Source organism: Micrasema longulum, unplaced genomic scaffold (assembly GCF_059751315.1).
Source record: "Micrasema longulum isolate JH-2025_06_02 unplaced genomic scaffold, ASM5975131v1 h1tg002243l, whole genome shotgun sequence".
Taxonomy (NCBI): domain Eukaryota; kingdom Metazoa; phylum Arthropoda; class Insecta; order Trichoptera; family Brachycentridae; genus Micrasema; species Micrasema longulum.
This window is the reverse complement of record NW_028279402.1, coordinates 64,279-85,042: the sequence shown is the minus strand read 5'-3', so window position 1 is coordinate 85,042 and position 20,764 is coordinate 64,279. Positions and strand designations below refer to the sequence as shown.

At 33.6% G+C, this 20,764-nt stretch overlaps 2 protein-coding genes and 1 long non-coding RNA gene across 3 annotated transcripts in view; 1 reads left to right on the top strand and 2 right to left on the bottom strand.

The window, feature by feature from the left end:
- LOC148272672 (aladin-like) overlaps positions 1-20,764 on the bottom strand; it is a 74,916-nt gene that overhangs the window by 38,932 nt on the left and 15,220 nt on the right. The gene's annotated exons all lie outside the window — the stretch shown is intronic.
- Positions 4,723-15,501, top strand: LOC148272674 (uncharacterized). Its single transcript, XM_088239735.1, has 2 exons — positions 4,723-9,011; positions 9,199-15,501. The coding sequence occupies exons 1-2, from the start codon at positions 8,826-8,828 to the stop codon at positions 10,609-10,611; spliced, it is 1,599 nt and encodes a 532-aa protein (XP_088095861.1). The 5' UTR covers positions 4,723-8,825; the 3' UTR covers positions 10,612-15,501.
- LOC148272673 (uncharacterized) lies at positions 9,354-18,892 on the bottom strand. Its single transcript, XR_015824797.1, has 2 exons — positions 13,194-18,892; positions 9,354-12,933 (listed from the first exon to the last, which is right to left on the bottom strand). It is a non-coding gene; the product is annotated as an uncharacterized LOC148272673 (long non-coding RNA).

The window sequence follows — 20,764 nt, the reverse complement described above, 5'->3', positions numbered from 1 at the left end:
TTTGAATTATGTATCCTTACCTCTGTTCTGTATAAATACATTTAACTTTTTAATAAATATACCAGTCTCGAAGATGTCGCGAAAGCGATGAAACCGGTCACTGGATATTCCAAATTCGTGGATTAAAGTATCACTCGTGTTTTATTTATATAATAAACTTTGTAATCATTATAATATTTCATTTCTAATACGAGGTTTTACTTCGGATTGCTTTTTTATTCTTATTCTTGTACGTGTTTTTGCTTCAAACAGATTCCAACAATCTATTGAATACTTATGGTTATTTTTAAATAGTATACAAGTGTTTGCATTCGTAATCTAACGAATCATAATTTTTATAGGTTTATCGCTCGGTGAGATTGGAGTATTATTACTGGAAGAAGATGGCAGCGACAATACCAAACGGTCAGAACAACACTGTACAGGTGGATAATATGGAACAAGAAGAACTATTGGTTCAAAACATACCTTTTAATTCTATTATCGAAGCCGAAGTTTGGCCTTGTCCAGTTACAGAAGTTACACCAGATGACGATACAATCATAACCCAGAAACTTGATGCAGATACCACCACAGAGTCTGCTTCGCAGCAAAGGAAAAATAAAAAGTTAAGGGAAACTGGAAGGGAATATATGGGTTTGGAGAAGAGTGTCAACTCTGCAAATTATATTATGCAAAAAAGACAAGAAAAAAAACTCAGAGCAACTTGTGTTTCCGAAAAATGTAAAAAAATTACTAATAGATTTTGTTAATTCATAAGTCAAAATCAACGACAGACTATTTTTGACTCTTTTTGGCAAAATATGAATTGGAACACAAGAAAACTATACGTGTCTTCATGCGTTGACCAAGTTCCGAGTAAAAAAAAGACAAGATTCTCGTAGATCTGGAGCAGCATTATATTTTCTTAAGGTAGATAACAAACGGGTCCAGGTTTGTAAACAAATGTTCCTGAGTACGTTAGGCCTGAAAGAATGGTGCATCAAAAAATGGAGCTCTAGCAGCATACACGGAACTGGTATACATGACTCTTCAATGAAAAGTCAACCTGCTAAGAGTAGGTGGGCAAAGAAGCTCGTGCTTTTATAAAACGTTTTTTAGGTGATTTACCAAAACTCCCATCGCATTACTGTCGGTCAAGTTCAACTAAATTGTATTTGGAACCGACATTCAAATCAACTGCCGATGTTCATAGAGCATACAAAGAGAAATGCAAAGAGAATGATATTTCGTGTTTACAAAGCAGTGTATTCTACTCCCAGTTTAAGGATCTGAATCTATCCACGTACACCCCCAAAAAAGATCAATGTGATGTATGTATTGCTCACACTCACGGAAACATTTCGGATGAAATCTTTCATGCACATAAACTGAGGAAAGAAGCGGCTCGAAGTTCTAAAACAGCGGACAAAAAAATGGCAAATGATAATAAAAACAAAATTGGCATCTTCACGATGGATGTTCAAGCAGTTAAACTGTCTCCATTCTTGAGTGCGAGCTCTATGTACTACAAGACCAAATTATGCGTCCACAATTGGACAGTATTTAATTTGACATCAAAAGATGTTTCGTGTTATTTGTGGGATGAGAGTCAGGGTGGTCTAGATGCTGATATGTTTACGTCTTCTTTGATAAACTATTTATTTATTATTTATCTTTGATAAAATATATGTATCGCAAAATCCAGAAACTGAGACTTTAATATTAAAGTGATGGATGCTGCTACCAAAATCGTAATGTCACTACTTCAAATAGTCTTATGTGGCTTTCGATCCAAAGCGGTGTAGAAATTGTCCAAAAATATTTAGAAAAGGGTCACACCCAAATGGAGGTGGACAGTGCTCACAGTTTGATTGAGCGCAAACTCAAAAACCGTAGATTTATTTGCCTACTGATTACGTTTCTGTATGTAGAGATGCCAGACTACAACAAAGATTTAATGTAAAATATTTAACGTATGATTTTTTCAAAAAGTATAGTGATCTTTCATATTATGCCTCTATTCGCCCTGGCACTCGAAGAGGTGACCCCGTTGTTACTGGCTTGAGGTGTCTTCATTACAAAAATGGTCATATTTATTTTTAAATTAATTTCCCTGATGAATGGAGAAAAATGTCGGAAAAACCTATTAAGTGTGACATTATCAATCCTACACAACTTTACAAAACACAGCTAAAAATTAAAAAAACTAAATATGATCATTTACAACAACTCAAGACTGTTATCCCTTCTTACTGTTGGAAATTTTATGATGATTTGCAATTTGCATAATTTTTTTGTATGTTTACTCACATCAATACTTATATTCTTGTTTGTGCTTATTTTCTTGTTATTTTCTTATTTTCTTTCTTTTGCCTACATACCTATTCACACCTACCTTATAATAATTGCATTGCAAAAAATGTTATTAACATAACAATTAAAAGGGTTTACCGTAGGGTGCTTCTTATTTTTCGACTTTTGAAAAATTACTGCGTCAGCCCGCCATTCGCTTCTATCATCTAAAAAACGAACCCATATTTTTTTATTTTTTTTAGATATGTTTTTAGGGGTCGCTACCTCGTGTTAAAGTTTGAAAAAATTATGATAATGTTAACTTGCACCTCTATGTACATAAAACAGTTATATTCATCATTTATACATGATTAAACATACTAATGCAACTCTTTGTCACAATATTCCGTACAAGGACACACGTCCGCCCCCCCCCCACCCTACCGCACGGACCAGTCACGCCTTGAGATAAGCAACACACTAGTAACAAACACGCTGTGATAGAGAGTGGACGTTCGACTGTGTTTTGACTCGCATCGCGTTTTGTTACATCATGGCGTCCTCGTCTAGTTCGCGTTTGTTGACTAGAAACAAAACAGATGTTTGGTTAGTTGGACAAACCTCTGACCACTTAATTCAAAGCAAGTTACCAACGACAAAAGAAGTGCTGAGTTTATTTTTTCACTTTAAAATCGTAATGAAGCAAACCAATCGCAATTCGGCCGATTCTGCTGCTTGTGACGTCATGGCATTGCGGGAACGAGCGGGCATTCCAACTAAATTGAAAAAAGATGTTATAAAGAAGATAGAGAACAAGTTTAATGAGTGGCAAAAGTTGAAAAAAAATAAAGAAAATAAAGTCAAACGCTCCGAAGGTCTACGAAATAAAGAAAAGGAGTGGCAAGATAGTTTGGAAGACCTGTTTGACATAGCACACGCTGATGCTCTAAACAAGATTACCATTGAGGAAGATAGACTATTTTTGATTGAGCAGAGAAAAATAGGACGCCCTGGTACAATAGGCGGAGTGGACAAAGTTCTTTTTAAAAAAATAGCAAAAGAAGAGGAGAAAAACGCTCGCCTTCAACGTATTTTAGATCGAGAAAAAAGTTCCATTGAATCCCTGCGAGAAAAGTGCGTACTATCTTCTTCGACTAGTAGCAGTGAAAGTGATAATGAAAGTAAAAGTTCAACGTCAGAAATTTCAGTGAGGGCGGGACCTTCGACGACAGAATTAGAAGTCCCACCTAAACGCAAACGTGGCAGAAAGAATATCTTTGATGAACGCTTATCCGCAAGCCTCGACTTTGCTAAATTAAGTGACAGGAAAGCAACTGTTGTTTTGACATCAACGCTCAAAAGTGCAGGTACCGATCCATCAGAGTACAATATAAATTCATCCTCAATTCGTCGCCAGTGTATGAAGCAAAGGCAAAGGGTAGCGGAATCCTTAAAGAAAGAATTTAACCCAAATACGCCTCTTGCTGTTCATTGGGATGGTAAACTGATCGAAGACATAACAGGACACAAAACAGTGGATCGCCTTCCCATTTTAGTGTCAGGACAAGGTGTAGATCAACTTTTGGCAGTTCCAAAACTCAGTCATGGAACTGGGGATGCGTGTGCTTCAGCTGTTTATGACACTATTCTTTCTTGGAACTTGAGCGACAAAATAAAATGCTTTTGCTTCGACACCACTGCGGTCAACACTGGTTTAAGAGCAGGTGCTTGTATTCTATTAGAGCAAAAGATGGAAAAAGATGCTCTTTGGTTGGCCTGTCGTCACCATATAATGGAAATACAGCTGGAAGCAATCGTAGTTCAAGCACTAGGTCCATCAAGCGGACCAGAAATATTGATCTTCAAAAAAATTAAATCTGCTTGGCCTAACATTGACCAGAATAAGTTCAGTATAGTTTCTTCAGACTCTGACGCTTTAAGATGCGTAGAAAATATAGCAGGCAGCACAATTTCATTTGCTGAAGAACTAAATATTATCTTAAGTGTAGGGATATTAAAAATAAGTTGAAAGAGATACAATACGCAATATTTCAATGGAACAGAGTGGGACAAATTATTGAAACATGTGTTGGCGGTGTACTGTAAAAGTTGCACCCTGTACATTGTAATAAAACAATAAATGTTTTCATACAATAGAATCCTCTCTTACAGTATACAGCCAACATATGTTTCAATAATTTATCCCACTCTGTTCCATTGCGTATCGTATCTCTTTCAACTTTTTTAAAAAGTACCTACACTTAAATAAAAAATATAGAAATAAAAAAAGTATTTTGTATTTTTAATAAAATTAACAAATACTTGTTCTGGCGAAACATTTAGAAAATGATAATATTTTGTTTTATATAAATTATCCTTACACTGTATAATATTCATAAGTTATTACATCATTGCATAATTTATTATGTCTCGAAATTCTAATAACGAAGAAATTGAGAGCATTTTTTATGCAAGTGATGAAAGTGACCTGGAGATGGAAAATAAAGCAGATGTATCAGACGTGGAAGACAATATTGAGTGTGAAAATACAGATACAGAAAGTGAGAATGAGCCTTCCGAAGGAGTTTTAGGAGGGAACCAAATTTTAGAATCAGATAATGAAAATCAATTAACGGGTGCTATTTTGGAGGTCGACAAAAATGTAGAATCGAATAATGTAAATGAATCAAGAGAAAATGTTTTGGAGGGGAGCGAAAATGTTTCGCCAGAAATCTCGGGCTAAGACAAAGCCAGATTATGAGTGGAATTCATCACCTACACCAACATCGAGACGTAGGTACTAAAAGATTTTTAATGACAATGAACGCCTTCGCAATGGATGTCAAAAGGTTTGCACATTAACAGAAATATTTTCTTTATTTTTGACTGATAATATTTTGGATGAAATTTTCAATTTAGCTACTGTTGAGATTTTGAGGCAAAGAAACAAATAAATATCATATATTGATTACTGTTATTGAACTAAAAGCTTTCTTGGGTCTGGGAATATCATCTGGGAGAAACCGGGGACCAAAATTACATTTTAGCGAAATGTGAACTAGATAAGTTTTATTTCAGCAACCGTTTTTCACAGCAGCAATGTCCAGAAATATATTTTAATACATTTACATCAATATAAGATTTGATGATAAAATTACTAGAAGGCTAAGACAGGAATCTTCCGAGGACAAAAAAAAGAGGCCGATGGATGAATGGCCGATAGATTATTAAATAATCAGTCGCAAGCGATCCCTCCCCTCCCCTTCTTTCCTCCTCCTTCTTTCTCCTCTTCGCCCCTCTACTTCTCCTTCCTCCTCGGGATTATTGCCGACCCTCGGGGAGTTCTATACTTTAGGCTTTCCAAAATTTGGATAAGGGATGGAAAACCCTGACAAAAAAAACCGTTTACGACAAATGGTGGCACAATTAAATCACACTATATCTCAGGAGGGTACCGACTGCTACGCAGAAGGAGAATCCCTCACTGGGCAACCTCCAGTCAGCCCCTGAGGGGGCAAATTATGCTTAAATGTTGAAGAACCTTTTAAAAGACGTGACAGTATCAGGAGAACACCACCAGGACAGCAAAGAAATAATGATAATTGTGACAACGAGACAACCAAACTAGACGATTCTTTTGAGGATAATCAGGGAGTTTCTACAAAGAGACCGAATAAAAAAAGAAAAGCACTCAAGAGCCCTGCATCGACACTTGTATCTGGGGTTCAATTACCGGGGGAAATGTCTCATCTATGGGAAAAAGCTGATGAACTTATGAAGTTCTCAAAAGATAATAAGAATGTCCACAGAGAAGTTAAGAAACTATCTATGGAAATAGTCTTATTAAACAAGTTTCATTGAAGTACAAATATGATGCTTTGAAATTCCAAGAGCTTTATCAAGAGTTTTAAGAATATAAAGATGAGCAGGAAATTAAGGTTAATCAGCTGGAAGTTGAAATTTCCAACATGAAATTAACCTATGATGAAAAATTTTAACAATTCTCCACTCGAGATACTTGCTGTACCTGCAATTGCGAAGGTGCAATAGATCTCAAGTCTATCAATAACAATGAAGATTTTAGGAGGGCTATGATCCAACCCTGGAAAGACAATGATCTGAATAGAGTAAATATAGAATATAAAGACATATTTGAAAAATCGGAAGAAAACGTAGTGTACTTCTGCAACTCAGATAAAAAAAATCAGTCTAAAATGGACATTAAGGTAATTAATCACTTTCCAGAACTCCAAGAAGGAGAAAGAACTGAATGCACAGGGGGTCAATATCCCAAAATGGAAAGGAGTATTATGTTTAAGACAAATGAGGGCTTGAAACGAAGGTTCAAAAATGTCATAATTTTCTTTGGAGATGCAACCGATAAAAAAGTTATTTACGATCAATGCTTTGAACTAAGAGAGCTTTCTTCAGACTTTAAGAACAAAGATATAACTGTTGTATCCCCACAAGGTATAGATGAAGACTTCATGAAAAAGGTGTTGGCAGTTGCTTTCAAAGACTCTATTGTCAAAATTACAACAAGGATAAATAAGAGTAATAAAAATATACCTAAGTATCAGTGGCGGTATTTCCATAGAAGCCCATAAGCCTAGCTTGCCTAACAACTCCAAAAAAAATAAAAAAATACCAAATCTGAATCAAATAATTAAAAATACGTTATTAATGCATCGTCGTTTTCAAATTATCGCGCGTTTGTCAGCGTTCGAATCATACATTGGAAGCATTTAGCCGACACGAGCCGAGCATAGCCGAGGAGATCCGAACCTTTCTCCGTATCTGTTAGGTGCAGGCGATACAAGTGTAGCCATCTCGTTGAGTCTCGCTCACTCTTATTAGGTTCAGTACAGGCTTCTGGTTCTAGTAAAATGTATCAGACTTTTGGCATAAAAACACAACTTTAAATCATAAAATGTGGTACACACATGGCATTTTGTATGGAGTTTTGAAGCCAGCTTTATTAACGTGAACTTAGCTACAAGAAAGCGCTTCACAATTCACTTGTATCGAACGAATTTCATTATTGTTATTTGTTTCTGTTCATATGCTCTTCCGTCAAACTGTTATCAACTAGTTTTACGCCTTTGTAGAGTTCGAAATACATAATTAAACACGGTTATTTTAGGAATTATTAAGATTTGAATAAGTTTTCTTATTATTTTCTCACGTTTTCGTTCAAGAGTCATAATGAGTTCGGATACTGCCACCGTCCCTTGTGCTGATTTAAAGTGTTTGAAGGAATTAATTTATAATGGAAAGATGAGCGCATTGAATTTCATGTAAAAAAAAAAAGAAATGATTACATCTCAAAGGCCTACACCTGATTTTAAAATATCCCAAACTGTTAAATTACATAAAAGGAATTTTAATTGATCAGTATACTAAACTCGTTGGATTGCTCTCATTTAAATAATTTTTTTGTTGGTATTGCGTTTTTTTTTCCAACGACAAAAATGTGTGGAATTCTACCGGTTATGATGATTTAAACAATTTAACAAGCGTCATAAAAAGACATCAAAATACACATAAGCATTTGAACGCTGTAATATGTTTCCATAATTTTGGTAAACAAAGAATAGAAACTTCCATATCTCAGCAATATCTAAGGCGATAATTAGACATAATTTGAAAGTAGACCATAATCGAAGTGTTTTTCAGCGTTTAGTCGATGTTGTGTGCCATCTAGGTCAACAAGAGCTTCCTTTTAGGGGGCACGATGAGTCCGAAACATCAGTGAATAAAGGCAATTTCCTAGAGCTCGTTTCATTGCTGTCAAATATGATCTTGTTTTAGAGAAACATAAGCAGCAAAGCAACAAACAGGGTCCTAGTTACCTGTCTGATAAAATACAAAACGATATTATTTGCAGCATATCGGAAGTAATGAAAAATAGAATCGGAAATAAAAATGTCTACTTTTGTTTCAGTAATTATAGATGAAACGCCAGATATTAGTAATAAAGAACAATTATGTATGATATTCAGATATTTCTCTGGAAATGATATACATGATCGATTTTTAGGATTTATTGACGTGTCCGAAAATCGAACCGCAGATGCACTTGCTGAGATTATCATGCATTACATAAATATTTATGACTGCAAAAATAAATTAGTTGCGCAAAGCTAAGATGGCGCAAACGGCATGTCTGGGGTAAGAAACAGAGTGCAACAAAAAATTAAAGAGTTTTGTCCTCAGGCTATTTATATTTGGTGTAATGGGCTCCATGCAGAATTTTTTTTTTTTATCTCAAAAAAAAGAGGGGAAAAAAAGAGAAACACGAGTGCGCTTTTTTTTTTTTTTTTTTTACTTTTAAGCAAAGTACTACGGTTTTAAATTTAAAAAATTTGATTTCGCGCTAAAACGGCAACTTTTGCCGATTTTTGTTGTGTGACGTCATTTATCGCGTGTACGAATCTGTATCTGTCAAAACAGAACTAATTGCTTGCGAGTTGTTGAGTTTAGTCGAGTTGTTTTTATTTTAATTGCCGTGATATTAACATTAAAGCTTATTGTGTTGCAATTATCGAACGATGGCTGGGTACAAATACTGTTCAGTTCCTAGATGTGTTAATACGACACATACAACACCGGGAAAGAAGTTTGTCACTATTCCACGAGATGCTAAACTGAGAAAAAAATGGTTTGTGGCGATGAAGAGACAGTTTGACAAAATCAGCTGTAAATCCGGAATTTACTGTTGCGAGGATCATTTCAACGTAAGTTCAAATTTATATTTTACACATTCTATACTTCTATTTATTGATTGATAATACATTATATGTAAATATTAAATATTATTTGTCAAATAAATACAATATATTGTAATAAAAGCATAAACTTATTTTGATGGTTAGCCATTTCGTGATGTAAGTATTCTAATTATGTTAAATGTTATTTTCACAGCTTGAAGAAGATGCTGATAATTTTACCAGATTCAAGCTTATGGGAGGAAGGGTGTCCTTAAAAAAAAATGTTGTTCCACACATTTTCGAGTGTCAAAAGAAAAACATCAAATTTTTACAACAAACGGGACACAGAAGAAGCCATTTAGGAACTCTTGAAAGAACAATGACGTCTGAAGTTCCGGAGGAAGAACAACCCTGTACATCTTCATCTATAAATGTTGCAACGGAGGCAGTTGAACTCGAATTCGCTTCTTCATCCCCCACAGTTGAAAAAGCTAGTAAAATGACTCAAGCAAGTTTAAGGTCAAATAAAGTCATTGTTCGCAGCAAGGGAACATCAACTGACGCCACGTTTCTAACGGTGACAAGAGCTACATCTCCTATTATTTTTCCTACACCTAAAGATCTTACCATAAGCTATGATTCAGTTATGCCAGATAATGATGATGAAATACTAGAATGGAAAAGTACTTCCGATGACCAGGACTTTGTACCTCATGACGATACTTCTGACGATAATGCTGATGCTTTTGAAATTCAAAAATATAATGTTATTTTACGACAGGCTACTGTAATGGGTATTGAAAGAAATTATCGACTTTGTCTTGGCATACCAGATGATATGGCATATATTTTAACACTTCTGTGCAAAAAAGTATGTGACTCGCGCCTGAATATTTTAATAACATTTAAAAAAATCAGATTGGATGAATCAAATGCAATTCTTGGAATGCAATTTGGATTGTCAGAACCAACTGTAAGCAGGATCTTCAGGAAGACGGTAAAGCTAGTAGCGATCTGTCTGCAGGAGCTAATATTTTGGCCAGACCAATATACCGTTCGGCTTCATTTGCCTTTGCCCTTTATTGCAAGATACAGTAAAGTCCAAGCTATCATTGATTGTTTGGAAATACAAATCGATAAGCCTTCAAACCCCATTAGACAAGCCACGACATGGTCAGATTACAAAAAATGCAATACCATCAAATACCTTGTCTCTTGTACACCGTGCGGACACATCAATTTTATTTCAAAAGGATATGGTGGACGAACCAGTGACACAAAGATTTTCGAGGTTTGCAGATTTTTAGATAATTTGAAACCTGGTATGGATGTGATGGCAGACCGAGGTTTTAAAAACATTGCTCATTTACTCGAGTTAAAACAATGCAAGTTAATTCGTCCACCAAGTGTGAGCGCGGACATTCCTCTATCTTGTGACAAGGTCAAGGAGGCTAAAAGGGTGGCTGCGTTACGAATCAACGTTGAACGTGCAATCAGTCGGATAAGGGAATTTAAAATGTTGGCAATGCACGCATGCATCGATATTAATTATGTTGGCCTCTTAGATTATATTATTAATATTGCTTGTGGGTTAATAAACCTTCAGGAGCCACTGGTTAAAATTTAATAACTATGAAAATAACAATAATTACTTAATACTGACTTAAGCATTTTTTTATTTACAATTTTTTCGTTTACATTTAGTACATTTTTTATTACATAATATATTTGTAACTTTACAGCTTTACATGAAAACTAAAAAATCCCACATAGGCACAATAAGTGTAGAGGCACAATAAGTGTAGATGCATAATATGTAAATATATTTAAAAGAAAATAAAACATGAGTAATAATTTTATGTTACATTCAAGTTGTTTTTTTTAATTTTTAATTTGAGTAAGAGTAGAGAATCTGAAAACAAGAAATAGAACAAAAAAATATTAAATGAAAGTTGATAATTAAATTAGGAAAAAATACAAGAGAAAATTAAAAGTTTATCGGGAAAAGAAAACATTGACATTTATATTTTTGACCTAATTTATAAAGGAATCATTAGTAGAAGAGAGGCTTAAATTACCATTTTCTCTTGTGTCTAAAAAGTATGATTTATACAGTTTAAGGGCAAGGACATTTGCACGACTCTGTCCTAGTGTTGATTTACAAAACGGTATCTCCAGCACTTGATTCCTTCTGCATTCTCAGTAATCTTTTTAAAAATCATCAATGACTATGCTAAACCGGTTTCTATTTCTTTATTTTTTTTGGCCATCACTATTTTACAATATAAATGTAAAGATTATTTGAACATTAAAAGTTTTGTTAACCTAATATTACCCTCAACTTGTAAATAAATGCTTAACAAAACAAACAAATGTTTTTTATATCTCAACAGAGTTAAAGAAGCATGGAATGGAGTATTTATAGAAGGAAATGTGTGTTCGTGTGCACTTGACGTATTACAACGTGCAAGTGCTGTAAATAAAAACAATATGGCCATTTGTGTGTACAATATATATATTTTTTATTTATTCATAATTATAATACAGTAATGTATTATATTCCCAGGAGTTACAAACAACTCAATTTGGGACTTGAATAATATATAACATTTTTTTGGATAAAAAATATTTACAACCAAGAAACAAAGCAAGTTTAAACTTATAACTAAATATATCAAAACAAAATCTATCACTAAACATATCAACACATAATTGTAACTAAAATATCAACGTGCAATTATTATACTAAATATATCAACAATTATATTTTTTTAAAATCCAAGTAGAAAAAAAAAACAAAGTACTATACAGAATAAAACAAATAAATAAAAAAAACCCTTTCAAGAATAGAGGAAATGGTGAATCTAAGACTAAAGAGGTAAATTAGGTTCGTTAACAAGGCTACGAAGGTAATGCAACTATCAAAATCAACAATATGTATTTATAAAGTATAAAACAGAATAAGTAAGTAATAAAAAAACATGAATTTATTTGAGTTTATTATAAATTGCTAAATTCCAAAACACTGTACACTTTTCAATTAAATCTAAGCAATACTCCTTATTTATATTTATAAACAAATGTGTAACATTCTTAGATTCCTCGAAATCAGGATGTGCTACACAGTACAGAGCTTTTATTTTGTTAGAAAAAAACATTTCTAGCTGGACCTGAGCCATATACTTTTCAGAGGGATTTCCGTCTGTAAAATATGTTTGAAAAGTGGCATCAGATACAGGGCATTTCACCTCAACAATATACTCTTCGTACAGCGCATCTGGAGATGCTCCAAATATGGGGTATTCAGGAGACAAAAAAATGCCACACTTTCTAAACTTTACATTTAGTTTTCTTTGCATTTCTTTTAAAACTAAGGACTCTAAGGACCTGCCGCGTAATAACGCCGCAGTTGCTTTCAACTTGGCTCCCAACAATTTCTCACAGAGAGAACCATCACTTGTCTGGCACCTTGACACAGCATAAGCGTTGGAAGCAGTGATTCGAGCAAAACGCAGTCTATGCCACAAAGGTATATCGTTTTGCTCAACAGTTAAGCGTTCAGCAGCTCTGCAGATAGGCATCTTCATTTGACCCTGACAATATTTTAAAAAATCTTTTGGGAGAAAATTACTTTGTTCTTTTTGAAATTGACACATTAAAACATGCAAAGATAACCTATCTACATCAGTATGTTGGGTAAAAAGACGCATTCGTCTTGAAGTACCATCACCCAACTGGTTGCTGGCATCGACTACAGCTGCCAAAAACGAGCCATCTCCTGATGGCAAATCCTCGTGGTTTCCAAATTCCTTGGCCATAACGAAAGGAATCGTGGTGCCGATACCTGCCATTATCGGACGCTTCCAATAACAGGCTACTGAAGTAGGGCTGGGCTCAATGCTGCGTCGATATAGCCAATATATAAATGCTACTGAGTGTTTGCATCCTCCTGTAATATAAATGTTATTTTACAGTTATTTATAAACATGACATCGTCCTATCTAGCACTTGCTCAATACACACTAATAATTTGACAGATTAAAAAAATATGTGCGACGCGATTAATTTAACAATAAAATTTTTCTTCCTTCTGCAAATTTATACAAAAAGAACATGCAATGCAGTACGTTTTTTTCTTTTTTTTAAATAAATAAGACGCTTCCGATGTCAACTATTCATCGACAATAATGCGTCTACTACCATGCTTACCTTGAGAAGCCGCACAGTCTTCACATTGGCACGATATTATTTTATTATTTGCCTCATCAATGACGCTGATAACTGAGTATGCCTTCTTCCGAATTTTATGCTCTGGTGTAACCCGGCATTTTACAGTGCACACATTTTTATTTCTTTTGATCTGGACATATCCAATAGCGTTGTCCGCATATTCAGCTCTCGAAGACCTGCAAATAAATAGTGTATTTACAATTTTGTCCCTTCTGTGCTTGGTTACAGTTTTTAAGACAATAATTAATCAGACATAAAACAGTCAGTATTTTAATTCTAAAGTGTTTATTAAGAACTAATTAAGTCCATTAAAATACTCATGACAGAACAAAGGAGGTTATGTATGGAAAAAATAGTATCCAAGTATATTTACACCATTTCTGGCGATAAGTTGTATCACTGCTGAATATAAAATACGTCTTTAACATATTAAAAACTCAATATCAAAGAAAGGTGACAGTTTTAAGTAATATATTATAGTTAAACATTTTTGAAACTCACCTGTCAACTTTCACTCCCCTCATTTCGGCGCTGCAAAAGTTTGTATTTTCGGAAAAAAACAACATTAACATGGATTCATTTACATGAGGAATGTTATCCGATTGTCCTTTAATAAAATTATCTTCCGTCATTTCGTTAAAATTGCGAATAAAGCGTTAAACAAACCGTCGCCACCAAAAACACCAGCGGAAATGAATGACAGCGTTGTCGAACAAGATAAATGACGTCACAAACACGACAACCAATCACGATGCGTTCGAAATCCATTCGCCAGAAATCAATATTTAAAACGAAAATTTTAATTAAAAACGGCTAAAAAATAAAATTAGACTTGAAAATAAATAAATAGTTTTTAATTTTCTTCCAGGATCATCAATTACTTTCATCTTTTCTAACATATGCATGGAGCCCATGCCCATATATTAAATTTAGTTTTATCCAAGTCTTGCAGAATTGGCGAAGTCAGTTCATTTTTTTCTGCCCTTCAGGCTTTGGTTAATTTTTTTAGCAACAGTACAAAAATACCCGCTTATTACGATAAATTTTGCAGTAAAAAAATACCACACATATCTGCAACTCGTTGGGCGTACTCATCGCGTACTGTAAATATTATATTTGAACAAACAAATTATCTTATGGACTTATTTACTGAAATGGCTGACAATCCTCAGCAATGGGAAGGTGATACAAATTTGTCCATGGAATCTTTTTATAATTCTTTAAAATCTTTTAATTTTGATTTTTTCTTGGAAGTATTTCACGTAATATTTGAAAAAACCGATAGTTTGTATAATATCATACAAAAATCGCGAGTCGACGTGGGTTACTGCAGCAATAAGATAAAGGAATTTCATAAATGGTTGAGTACTGATTTTCAATCCCAATTTGATAAAATATATGTCGTTGCATCGCAAAATAATTCTGCCCCTCGCTTAAGACGAAATGTATCGTGTGCTCGTACGGAATACAAAAGAATTTTCATCCAAATTATTGATAACATATCTTCCGAAATTAATGATAGATATTCTGAATTATTCAAACTCCATTTTTTTCAATTGCTAAACAAAAAACTTTACGACAGGTATAAACTGAATTTTCCAAATAGTGAGTTTGAATCTTTAGAATTACACTACGGTAATCATTTTGATAAACAATCATCGAAAAATCAATTAATATGTCTGTACTCTTCTTCGGAATCAAAGGATTTATATGTTTTTCAGCTTGTAGATTTTATTAACAAAAATAGTCTCGAAGATGCATTTTCAGAGTTGCTAAGGTTAGCTCATTTGGTGGTCACTATACCAGCTACAAGTGCTTCAGCAGAACGCGCATTCTCAGCTTTAAAACAAATACACATGTACTTAAGAAATACACAAGGACAAAATCGCCTTTCCGAACTCTATGATAGCCATAGAAAAAAACTATTAGCAGATCTCAAACGTTCATTGACTTTTTTGTGAGGATGTTATAAAATCGTTTTTGAAAAAAGATAGGCGGTTCGCTTTAGAATACAAATAAAAATATTTTATAACGTTGCGCAGCTATTTTCGTCTAATTTTAAATATAATATATTAGGTACGGGTACCTATTCTATAATATTAAAGCTTTATTCATAGTTCATAATAATGTTTGGGTAAATATGTTTTTTTTTGGGTTATTATTAATTGTTTATTTTGCTATCTACAATCTACCAAACTGATGTATATACTTTATCGATCATTCTTGTTGTATTATATGTAGAGATGCCACGAATAGCGAATTGGCCGAATACCGAATATTCGGCAACGCTGTCGGCCGAAGCGCCGAATATTCGGCCGCCGAATGCTTGGTGGGGGCGCGTTAGCTGGAATAAGACAAGTCACAACCTGTTTTTCTCGTTGCGTTCGCGCGGCAGGCGACGACGGTGGGCGCGCGAGCGGGGTGCAAGCAAACATTGTTTGTATTTTTTTCAATTGCGAGTAAATTGCGTCACGGAGCGCTTTGTTAGTTTATAAATAATACGTTAAGTGAAACTTAATTACTATTTTGCTAAGAAGTTTGTTCCTTAGTTCATTTTCAATTGTTTTTTCGTCAAAAGGCTTATAAAATGACACCGGTTAATAAAAAATCGCCCATATGGGAATATTATGAGATTTGTAGTGAAAATAATAAACTGGCCCAGTGTTTGTTATGTAGCATCAAGATCTCAAGAGGCGGAGAAGGAAAGAAAGCAAGTAAGTAAAACGTATTTAAATTTATGTTATGTTTTATTGTTTTTGTTGAAGTGAATAAAGTTTAGACAGCGTTGTTGTTATATAAATCTTATAAAAAGGAAAACGTTTGGTTAATTTTAATAAATTCGAAATAGTTTTATTCACTTATATATGTTATGGAATAAAGTTTTATGAGAAATTATTTATAAACCTATATTTATTTGATTTTCTATAAGATAGATAAGGGAAATAAATAAAATAACTTATTTAATTATAATTAATTTAATTTTCTTTTATTTACAGCTACAACCTCTTTAAAAAACCATCTTAAAACCAAACATGCTGACCAATACGCTGCTTTGATTAATGTTCCATCGACACGTGGCAGCAACATAGGCGGTACTTCTACTTCTACCGATGCAAAGATGCCAGCAGAACCTGGAACGTCCAGATCAAAAGAACGGCAGCTCACCCTGAAGGAAACATCAGAAAGGAAATTGCTCTGGGACATTAATGATCCGAAATCAATAAAATATCATTACTTGATTGGCGAAATGATTGCTTTGGACAACGAACCATTGTCACTTGTGGAACGAGTTGGATTTCAGAGACTTATGGCAAACGCTTTGCCCCATTATAAAGTACCTGGTCGCACTTACATGACCGAGAAAATTGTTCCGGATATATACAACAGAATTTGTGCTAAAATAGAAGCCAGTATTTCACAGGCAGCAGCATTATCAGTGACATCTGATATATGGACATGCCAGCACAATAACGAGAGCTTTCTGAGCTTCACTGCGCACTGGATATCTCCAGAGTTTATTCTGGAACATGGCGTTTTAGCTATGAAATCATTTCCTGGCTCACATTCTGGTATCAATATTGCAAAAGAACTTAATGCTATTACAGAAAGATGGATTATTCCTCAATCCAAGCTCCATTTACTTGTCCATGATAGTGGCTCTAATATGATAAAAGGTGTGCGAGATGCAGGATATGATTCAGGTAGGTGCTTTATTCATTCACTACAACGAGCTATAGATCATTCGCTAATATCTCAACCAGAAGTACAACAGATGATAGCTGCTGCGAGACGAATTGTTACCCATTTTAATCATTCTGGCTTAGCAGAGCAGAAACTTAAATCTATTCAACAAGAACTTAACTTGCCAAACCACCAACTAGTACAAGATGTGAGCACACGCTGGAATTCTACCTATTATTTAATGGAGCGATTATTAGAACAAAAGCGAGCTGTCTCCTTGTACATAACAGATCATGAAACTTTAATAAATCTGACACATGCTCAGTGGGAACTATTGGAACAGTGTATCAAACTCCTCAAACCATTCGAAGAAATAACAAAAATATCTAGCTCAGGTATCTCTTGCATCTCTGAAGTGATTCCACATGCAGTAACTTTATTAAAATATCTGGGAAAAGCAGAGACAGCTGAGAAAGTACCTAATTTAGTCACAATGAGATCTTCACTGCAGGCCGAGCTAGAAAGGCGATTCAGCTTCGATGATAAAAATAAATATCTGGTTGCTACTTTTCTGGATCCTCGATTTAAAACGAGTTTTCTAGGATTGGTTCAAGCAGAAAGAGCAAGACAAAATATTCTTCTAGAAGCTCTAAAAAAAAGTTGTGATGAACTAAGTAGTACCGATGACGATTCTTCTCCAGCGCGTAAGAAAAGAAACTCGAATGAAAATGATAGGACTGTTGAAACACACAACAGTTTCTGGAACTGTTTTGAAGAAGTCGCTACAGATAATGTTAATAATAATGAGGAGGACGTGGAGAAGAATGCTGTGGCAAACGAGTTGGATTTTTATTTGAAAACAGTTCGCCTAGATCGGAAGGCCGATCCTTACAAGTGGTGGTCAGCAAACGAAAAACAATACCCGAACCTTTCGAAATTTTCAAAAGTTTATCTTTCTTCGCCTGGAAGTAGCGTTTATAGTGAGAGGTTATTTTCTGAGGCTGGTAACGTTTACGATGAAAAGCGCAATCGTTTGCTACCAGAAAATGCTGAAAAGCTCGTTTTTATCCATCACAACTTACCACTGATTAATTTTAAGTACTAAAATGTTGTAATTTGGAAATAAATACATAATTTTTGAGTAAAATAACGTGTCTTTTTTTACATGATTTGCTATTCGGTATTCGGCCGAATAGTACGCACTATTCGGCCGAATACCGAATAGCAAAAAAGTGGCCGAATAGGCCGAATACCGAATAGATGCCGAATATTCGTGGCATCATTAATTATATGTATATATAATATTACGTATATTATTTTGCAAATATGCACTTTATCAATCTTTCTTATTATATTTATACGTATTTATGAGTTCCGATGATGATTATCATGCTATGCAATCTATGCATGAAAGTAGATGCTATAATGTTGGCGTCATTTTTTTTTTACTAATATGCAGTATATTAGTGCAGAAATCTGAGGAATCAAGGCTGCAAGGTAAGTAATTATTATAAATATTTATAGATTTTAATGTATTTATCAATTATATGTGTTGATGTTTGTCATGAATCATTTAAATATTATATTAAACATTGCCCGAACACAAGTGTCATTCTAACCTCGTTTTGTGTTTTGGATTAGAAAACCAGTTGGCATTATAAATTGTTGATATATTAAACATACTACACTTAAAAAAACGAAAGTATATAAATAGTTAACAATGATGACAAAATAAAATCGATGTGTATCATTCATTGTGTAAAATATTTATTGTAATATTACTTGACAAGTCAGTATCATAACGTAATTTTTCGTTCCCGAAGGTTAAGAACGAAGTTTATACTATTGTATGTGTTCATTTATAATCCGTGTTCTTTCTAAATGTATGATTTTCTTTTTAAATCTATACTTATTATTAGCAATCATGTACTTGCCATCAGATAAATGTTATATTCAAGACAGGAATGTTTATAATATTTTATTTGAATCACTAGATAGCAGTGCGAGCGGTGAGTTTTTAAATTGATAAGCTACGAAAATTCTGATATGTCCATAGCGGTAGTATGGCATATAAAAAACAAGTCTATTTTTATATATATATATTTGATAAATAATTATTATATATTTGATAAATGATAAATAACAAAAGAAAATAGTTTCAGTAAAAAAAAAATTATTTTGTGTTTATTTTGTAGAACTCCATATTTAAACTTGAATAAAAAATAAAAGTAAACTTAAATAAAAGTTTAAAAAGATTTTCTAACGGAGCACAAACATTTGATTTAAAGAATACAATTAAAAAAAACATAAAAAAACATAATTGCAAAAAAAATGGAATCCCCTAAAGATTCGAACCCCCGCCTTCGTCATTAGAAAGCAACGACCCATCCGCGCAGCTATTACGTATTTTGGGTCAAGCGCCGAAAAAGTAATTAATAAAACTGGATAATTCATTAGCGTACCGGTGCATCTCGTTTAAGTCTGACTATTATAACTTGTCTTGAAATAAAACACTATTTCTTAATAAATGAGATAAAAACTAAATAATTTAAAAGTATTCCTTACCGAGTACGATAGTTCACCAAACAAAACATAAATTACGTTTTAAGAATCATTGTTTCATCGACTTTTATATCACATTATTAATCACAAAACGACATAAGTTATACATTTTATAATTCTTCATATATATTTATTCCTAACACTATACACTAGTAACGTTTTTATCATAGCTCTAACTTAATTTTTAAAGTTTAAATGGATACTGAACTAAACGAATTACAATTAAAAAAACAATTAGCGAATCTTTGTTTTTTAAAACCCACTAAAGGATTTATACTATATTATGGATTAAAATATGAATTCGTTTAGATTAAAATATCAAAATATTAATTTATTTTAAAGCACATTTACTTTCAAGCCACCGAAACATAAGTATGATTAATTGCTTACTTATTATTGTAACTTCCGTGTTAAGACATACAAAATATATTCGAAAAATATATACAAAAAAAAAAAAAATATATTATTATACTATTATTAATAAGATTGGAGATTATCAGCATTCCCTCAATGATGAGTCCTCAATATATCCTATTGAGAACATAGATTGCACTGGTACTAGGTGTAGAGTAAATTTGTATATTTTTTTACACAGGTCGTCCGGGTAAAATTATGGCGATAATGCAATTGGATACGTGCAAGTAAAACGAATTGGAGCGTTGTGTTTTGTAAAAGCACGTGTCACACCGGAGCATAAAGTACGCCAAAAAGCATATTCTGTCACTTTGATATGTAATGAAAGGGGGGAAATTGTGGAGTTTTGTATATGTGAAGATTGTCCAGCGGCTCGGGGTTAGTAGCAATGTGACTTATTAGTGTTTCAAAAAGCACATCATCTGACGTGTACTTTGTTTAGAGAAAGCAAGAATAAAACCTTTTTATTATATTATTTTCAATTTTTAACCTGTCATAATAAATACTTTGAAATATCTATTATATTTTTGATGGGCAACTAAAACTTTTCGGTATAAACAAGTATTTTGTCCATCAGATTAACTTATCCCAGATTAATATTTTATAATATGAAGACAAGAAAGGTGTAAAACAGATGCAAATAGTCATACATTGAAATCAACCGTATTTGACGCTTTTTACAGTTTTTAAATTGCATACCAGCTTTTAAAAAGGAGTTAAAAGATTTTTACCTGAACCTTTCTCGTGACTTGAGTGAAAAGAATAAAACATGTTCATGTAATCCATAGAATTGTAAGTCCGACATCATATTTAAATGGTAGGACCAGTTATTTAAAAGTAAGCAAAAATATTTATTTATTTTCAGGAGGTTGCAAGCACGCCGTTGTTCTTTT

What these genes read in the sequence shown, in the direction of transcription:
- LOC148272674 (XM_088239735.1), top strand. Translation starts at nt 8,826, where the DNA reads ATGGCTGGGTACAAATACTGTTCAGTTCCTAGATGTGTTAATACGACA. An exon ending in GTTGCGAGGATCATTTCAAC is followed by an intron (nt 9,012 to 9,198) that starts GTAAGTTCAAAT and finishes TTATTTTCACAG; the next exon opens with CTTGAAGAAGATGCTGATAA.